The 7,610-nt window shown below is 39.7% G+C and overlaps 1 protein-coding gene across 1 annotated transcript; it reads right to left on the bottom strand.

The window, feature by feature from the left end:
* Positions 1 to 1,058: 1,058 nt before the first annotated feature.
* Positions 1,059 to 6,959, bottom strand: nuf2 (UF2 component of NDC80 kinetochore complex). Its single transcript, XM_020588629.1, has 13 exons — positions 6,705 to 6,959; positions 6,335 to 6,409; positions 6,010 to 6,086; positions 5,262 to 5,323; positions 5,039 to 5,136; positions 4,399 to 4,472; positions 2,907 to 3,000; positions 2,759 to 2,821; positions 2,472 to 2,609; positions 2,218 to 2,358; positions 1,701 to 1,876; positions 1,406 to 1,541; positions 1,059 to 1,289 (listed from the first exon to the last, which is right to left on the bottom strand). The coding sequence occupies exons 1-13, from the start codon at positions 6,825 to 6,827 to the stop codon at positions 1,182 to 1,184; spliced, it is 1,365 nt and encodes a 454-aa protein (XP_020444285.1). The 5' UTR covers positions 6,828 to 6,959; the 3' UTR covers positions 1,059 to 1,181.
* Between the last annotated feature and the right edge of the window lie 651 nt (positions 6,960 to 7,610).

Here is a 7,610-nt window from a genome sequence, read left to right as displayed (position 1 = left end):
AGTATGGCGCTGAAAACTGGGGAAATACATACTGTACACAAGCTCACTTCAACCACTGTATATATTACAAAAAAAGAGCGATAAGAATTGTGCATAAGATGGGATATAGGGATCACACCAATGTAGCTTTCATACAGTCTAAATTGTTACAATTTTTTGATTTAGTGGGATATAAGACTGCTGTGTTTTTGTATAAAGCCAGGAACAATTTATTACCTGGTGGAATTCAAAAACTATTTAATGAAAGGGAAGGGGGATACAATTTAAGGGGTCAGTTAAATTTAAAAATTCATGCTATATGTACAACCAAAAAAAGATTTTGTATTTCTATAAGTGGGGTAAAACTATGGAATAATTTAAGTGTGGACATAAAAAATAGTAATAGAATTGACGTGTTTAAACGTAAATATAAAGGTATGTGTCAAGCAAGATATACAGTATGCATGAACAGGCTCAATGATTAACTACATGGACTATTGTGGGTGTGGTGTAGATTTTGTAACCATTCTTTAATACATCACTGGTGTGATGTAGGAATGTTAACACTGTTATATTCTTTTTTAGTATAATATGTGTGAGTGTAGAAGTGAATCATTTATTGCTTGCAAACCAATGATGGTAAGATGATGTCATGGGGTAGGACTGGATAAGTCTGACTTCTTCCTACTTCATTCAAGCATGTACTAGGTATAAGCAAATTGATATTGGATTGTGTGTAAAAATGTGTGTTGTTGTTATATCAACTGTTTTATATGCTTGAAAGAATAAATCAAATCAAATCAAATCAAATCAAATTTGCTTCTGGCTCCAGGAAGGAATTCTCACCAGAGAAAACATCAAAATCTGCTTGAATAACCCTACTCCACAAACATACCAAGGTTCAGGTTTTTACAAACTTTCCCAAATGACTGATCACAGAACACCTATGTACAAAACTTAGATTGTACAGTAGCAACGTTAACATGTGGCTACTGTCTTGCCATTCTTGAACATACAACAGTATATTTGCTCCTCCTGAAGCAAGGAAGGCTTTGAGCTGCACCATTTAGACAGAACAGATTTATTAACTAATGTACATGAAACTATTTCAAATTTCATTTAACATACAACTTTTTAAGTTTTAATGTTAAAACACAAATACATGACATAAGTAGGACATAATGTAACTGACAAAAATGAACTCAAAAGTTGGCCGACATCTTGACAACATCTTTTTTCAGGTCCATCGTTTGCATCTCAATTCTTCTGTGCAAGTCTTCAAGTGAAGCTGACAGGCTATCAAACAGAGCCTGGACACAATGAAGTGAAACATGTTGGTCTGAATCCATGGGTGAAATTCCCCCCAAAAAACAAAAACAACAACAACAGGAAGACAGTGAAGCAGACATTCTGGAGGTGCTTGTACCTGAGCTTTCTCTGTCTCTTTACTACCGATGTCTCTCAGGTTCTGGGTCTTGGCTTTCAGTTGCTGCGTCTCTCTAGAGATCTCCTGGATTTTGTTGGCCATTTCCTCACGCTTCAGATGGATTTGATCACACTGCCTGGAGAACAGGAATATTTTGCTTTTATTTTACAGAACAGGACTGTCAAATCTAATCTGATCTGACCAAATCTGTCTACTGATCCAATTTACTACAATGTACATTCCATGATGTTATAAACAAGACCAGTAGTGAATCGTGCTGTATCGCATGAAGTACCCCAAAACATCTTGAATGTGCTGCTCCTTCATCTCTTTCTTCATCCGTCTGCGAATGCTCTGTTTGGACTCTTTGTCCAGCTTCATGGCCAAAGAGCGCTTCAACTGGCCTTCCTCCATACACAGGTTTTTCAGCTCCTTCTGAACCTTCTCGTGTTGAATTGTCAGCTCCTGGTACTGCTCACACACAGATGCAATCATTATGCACAGTGACAAGTTATGAGTCCAGTGTGCTTGTATCATTTTTGCAACAGGTAAAAGTGATAAAACCATTTCATGTCTGGATTCACTGACAATCATCCAAATTAGAGTAAATAAAACCAGTCATTACCTCTGCCAAGGGCAGGAGTAATGTTTTTACCAGCATTTGTTTGTTCACAGCTCAACTCAAAAGGTAATGAATGAATCTGGATGAAATGTTTTTGGGACCTTCATTTTAGCTGAAACAAGTTTAAAATTTGCCAATCAGCCCTGGACATCTCTAATCTAAACACGGAACACTTGTGCACGGTTCATACCTCCTCCTGTCTCTGCTTGGTGGTGTTCATGCTGCTTTCCAGGTCCTGCAGCAGATTGTACATCTGCTGGATCTCAGCCTCAGCGTGAGTCGTGTTCTGCACCATGTTCTGCAGCTCCACCACACGCTCATCTGCTTCTTTCTGAAATCAGTGCCATCAGAAACTTGCCACAGCTGGTTGCTATATGCCAGTCTCACCTCATTCGAACATGCAAACCTTTAGAGCCATGGATCTCCGTTTTCTTTTCTACTCACAATGGAGTTCTTGATGATCCTGACATTCTCCCTCATCTTCTCCATCTGGCTCTTCAGCTCCTCTGGAGACTCCACGATTTGAGACTTGAGTTTGCCGATTTCTTCCTTCAGGCTGCTGATATCCACCTTCACCTGGGCCTGTCACATACATATTCAAACAACACATCTTTTAACTCAGTCTTTGGCACTTGTTCTGTGGGTTTTTTTTTATTCCTTCAGAGGAGGTCTGGGATTTAAGAGCAAACAAAAACATATAAAGGTAATAAATATTTAGGTAAGTCACACACCAGTTTCTGAGACTTCTCTGCGATCTTGGTCTTCCATTCTGCAATGTTCTCATTTAGTACATTCTGAAAGGAGAGGAGTTGAGTTCACTTCGAGCAACAGCTCACACAGCAACATGTTTTATTACTTGGACCATTCATCACCACCTACCGCTTCCTGTAATTCATGCATGTTGGTGGCATGCAGCTCAGCGACCTCTGCTGCCAGCTCGTCGGCCTCGGCCTGCTGCTCTGGTGGGATAGTCCTGAATAAGGAAGACACTCATCTGGATAGAGTAGGTCTCATTGCAAAGTGCTACTTTCATGTCACTGGAGAAGACGTGCACTTCACTGTCATGTTTTGATTTCTTGTGATCACATAATCAAAATCATTAATGAGCAACAAAATCTTATTGTGATTTTGTTTTCACCAAATAAATCATTCAAACTAAATTATTATATTAGAGCTGCTGTAAATAGAGCCTTAATTAGAGCCCTAGTGAAATTCATTATGAAAATCTTACTATTCAGTGTTTTGGTCTTTAAAAAGTGCCAGAAAACAGCACAAGGTTTCAAGTAAAAGTTCAAAAGGACGGTGTCTTCAAATGTGCTTTTGACGCACGACTATCCAAAGACCCACCACATCACATTCAAAATGATACAAGTCAGCATAAATGCAGTTCCTGATCAGACAACAAAGAGGAGCTATGAACTCTCATGCTGGAGCAGCTTGAACCAGTCAGTGACTAGGATGTTTGCTTATTAAATACTTACATCACAAATTTATCATCAACATGGCTGCAAATTTTTTTTGATCAACTAAGCAATTAATCAGTGTACGCAGTGTAAAGTCCTGCACCATGTAAAGCACAACACTAAACCAAATGTGGGCAGGTAGTGAGTGAAATAAACAGAATTAAAATTTAAAATAAATAAGGGCGCAGCTTCTTTTAAACACCTAGTCCAGCATAATTTTATTGAGCCTATATAACCGATGCATTTATTGTGAAGGTCTATGATTATAACCATTGACCCCTCAACTCACATCAATAACACAATAAGGACTTCACTTAGACAAGCGTAGACCAGGCGTCACTGTGTCAAACTAGATGAGCTAAAAGTGAACACAGCCAGTGGTGAATAGAAAATTGTGGACAGCACATCATCGAAGGCCAAGTCGGATGTATGGGAGAAATTCAGTGTGGTTACAGACAGTGAGCGGCTTTGCTGCTTGTAAATAGTGCCTAAAAGTGTTAGCGTTTGATATCTGCAAGCTACACATTTCCTCACTACGGGAACAGCTGCAGAGCCCAGGTGCCAAGTCCATCGACAGATACTTGTCCAAGAACACAGCTCTCAAGCACTTTAAAGTACAATAAGTGACTGTGTAGCTTAAAGTCTATTTTAATTACAGGTATGAGTAGGGTCCGGATTTCACTTAGAAATAACTCTGGGTAACAGGCTGTGTCTTTGCAGGTTTCCAAAATTGGACCCATGCAGGACTCTGATGCCATGTGTCACAATGAAAAAATAATAATGTTTTTTGGTTTATCAAACACAAAAAAAGCATCACAAGATAAAAACTCAGTCAGCTTTACCCATGTTACCTCAACACTGGGTATTTTACAGCTATATGGGAAAACAAGGCTTAATACAGGACTCACGTCAGCATCTGAATCTTCTTCTCCATTTCTAGATTGGCTCTGGTGTAAGTCTGTAGCCTCTCTAGGTCTGCCCTCTGACAACAGAGAAACAAACTGTTGCAGTATGTGAAACTCCAAACACACACTGAGATCAGAAGTATGGTTAATACCTGAGGGAATAAGTCATAACCTTCAGGAATAACCCCTCCCCTCTGCTGCACAAGTTTGTGCTTCAAAAAAAAAAAATCCTTATCAAGACACAAGGTGGCCAGTTACCAAGATTAAAGCATAACATTAAGCACAAATGTGCATTCAAGAGGTTTCTCTGCATTCAAAGTTCTACCTATACCACTTTCATGAACAGTTTAGCAAGATGTCTCCAGGTTTTTTACCTTTCATTACATCTCAGCTTGTCACCTCCACCAGCTGAGTAGAAAAGTGAAACCACTGGCAGGACTATGCATCACATCACCCCTGTGTGTGTGTGTGTTTGTGGGGCCTCATGCTCACAATGACCAAAACAGGGATCCACAACAGAAAAGCGGTGCCAAATCACCTGTAGAGGTCTAAACACCATATTTTAAACGGAATACTATACCACTAGTGGGGTTAGCAGTAGGCTAAATACACTGGCGTCCCCGTTTTGACGAACATAACATACCAGTTTGGCCTGTTTCTCCTGCATCACGACCATCCTTTGGTTCCTGAAGTGCACAAAGTTCATGATGGCACTTAGAATAGTCAGAGTCCTCTGTTTTTCTGGAAAGGAACAACAAGACCATTACTAAAGGACTGGATACCAATTGTCAGATGTTTATTAGCCAGTAAACTATGTGAGACATTTTATAACAATCATGGAAAGACAAACTAAGAATCATACTTACTTGGGGTTAGAAGATCATTCAGTGAGAAATCATATACCATGCACACAGGTAGAAACTGTCGCCTAAAAAGATAAACAATGTTAAATAATGGAAACGTACAGAAATACCTCTTGCATAACTAACTTCGATACAATACCTTGAAAAATACTGATTTTCAACAATGCTGGGAACATCTGACACCTAACTGAGGGCATAACATTCTACATTTTATTTGAAAGGTAAGTGCAACAAGGCTATAACATGACGAGTTATGATTTTCTTTTTTTTTCCTAGTAGCAGAGAAGAGCAGAATTGATGTAGTGTTTAACCTCAGCGGGGGACACGGCCCCTGCAAAATATAAAGAACTGTAAACGAAGGTTCTGCATTTGTCATCTGTAATGAGCTAACACCACAGCAAACCCCACAGTATACCGCAGTCTACTGTTAGCTTGAAATTCCACTGGAACAAATGAGATGAGTGATGAGGCAGACAGCAAAATGAGTGAGTGAAGGGAGGCAAAGCTGTGTGTATGTAAATTGGTATTGGAGAGCAAAAAAACAGAGAAAGCATCAGTGTATTAGTATTATGGAAAATGAGTATTAAATTTTAGAAACATTTTCAGCATCCATACGTATAAAAAAAAAAAAAAATCAATATTTTTGACAACTCTAGTCTGAACATATAAAGTAATCATCTGCAACATTCATAGCTCCCATTCTGTGGCAGCTGCTCCATACTACATTCCTGTATATCCATATATAACTCACATGCACATGTAGACACTCATAAGAGCAGTAGCTCCCTCGTGATACTCTGGATACTGCAGGTTATCCACAGGTGGCACCTGTTTGGGAAAAGCAAATCAGGCTCTCAATTAAAAGCAAATGTAGGTGTACAAGGTGATGACTGATATTTACCAATGCATCACATCCTACATAAAGTAAATATTACCTGTTGAAAGTGACATAGTAATACCAGACAGACGGGAACAGATGAGACAACTTGAATTTAAAGGTTCCACAGTGCAACAATATACTGTATATATATGGATGCAGTGTGGTCAGCTGTCCACCAATTAAACTCAGTACTTACCATAAAGTGACACTCAGGTCTGAAGCGATACAGGAGATGCAGCACTCTCATGTACAATGTTTGAACTGCCTCTGGCTGGAAGAGATAATTATTAAGTGAGTTACACATCTGCAGTATAAAAAGGACTGTTGACTGTGAAACAAACCACATCTCCATTACAGGCTGCTGTCTCATCTAGCTCAACTCTTTTCACTGAAGTCTAGCTAGCTAAATATTTACAGCTTGATCCCACAACAGCCCTTCTCTACTTCCATGGTAGTTAAAGGTTTTAATGTCTTATCAACAGCTGGGTGTGGCTACTGTGGAAAACCTCGGTCCCCGTCACTAAAGTAATTTAGCTGTTAAGTCTATTATGTAGAACGGACGTTACCTTGGGTGTCGGAGTTAAGTCGCTGTTGGTGAAATGCTTGGCCTCTTGGCCAGTGAGAACTTCTGTTCGGTAAAAGTTCACTATCGCATCCACATTATAAATAGGAAAAGTGTTTTCAGCCATTGCAGCAATGTTATGACGAGTAGAACAAACAGAGACAGGAAAATTTTGTCGATGTCAACAAGAAGACAAAATTGGCGCCTTAAACTTATTTCCGTGTCGAGTAACAGACAGTGCATCTCATTGGTCAGTTTCTTCTTCTTCTTCGTCTTCTTCTTCTTCTTCTTCTCTTGTCTTAGTTGCGGGTTGCAATCCAGCGCACTTGGCTGCATACCGCCACCTACTGCACAAGAATATGTCACATCAGGGTTCTATGTACTCAAGTCAAGTCAAGATTTTTATTTGCCATTTATGCATAAACAGACAGTCTAGACATATAGGAATTCTTGTGCAGCTCTCCTTTGGAGTCAGGTAAGGAGTCAAAAGCCAGAAAGAACACTTAGTCTTAAAATAAAAGTTACATAAGGGCAACAAAGTATTAGGATAATCACCTTTATTGGCCAGGTATGTTACACACAATGAATTTGTTTCCAGTACAGAACCGAGGCAGTCATCTGCGGCATCAACTGAACCGATGGCTCTAGCCATCAGGGGCAATGGGGGAGTACAGTGTCTTGCCCAAGGACACTTCGACTGCAGGTACCAAGATTCAAACTTTCAACCTTTTGGTTGGGAGACAACTGCTCTACCCACTGAACCACTGTTGCCTCCCGAATACCGTGTATTAAAGCACAATACACAAAAATAGGGTGATAGTATTTCCCCATTGAACTTCAAACATCGCACTTAGTAATTCACATGGTGGGGTTGGATATGGCATTACGCTTGTTGAGGTAGTGAGGGGTT

The sequence above is a fragment of the Monopterus albus genome, unplaced genomic scaffold (assembly GCF_001952655.1).
Source record: "Monopterus albus unplaced genomic scaffold, M_albus_1.0 scaffold577.1, whole genome shotgun sequence".
NCBI classification, from domain to species: Eukaryota; Metazoa; Chordata; class Actinopteri; order Synbranchiformes; family Synbranchidae; genus Monopterus; species Monopterus albus.
The sequence above is the reverse complement of the archived record's forward strand: the minus strand, read 5'-3'. Positions and strand labels throughout refer to the sequence as shown.

What these genes read in the sequence shown, in the direction of transcription:
- nuf2 (XM_020588629.1), bottom strand. Translation starts at nt 6,827, where the DNA reads ATGGCTGAAAACACTTTTCCTATTTATAATGTGGATGCGATAGTGAAC. An exon ending in AAGAAGATTCAGATGCTGAC is followed by an intron (nt 3,001 to 4,398) that starts GTGAGTCCTGTA and finishes TTCCTTATTCAG; the next exon opens with GACTATCCCACCAGAGCAGC. An exon ending in TGCATGAATTACAGGAAGCG is followed by an intron (nt 2,822 to 2,906) that starts GTAGGTGGTGAT and finishes CTCTCCTTTCAG; the next exon opens with AATGTACTAAATGAGAACAT.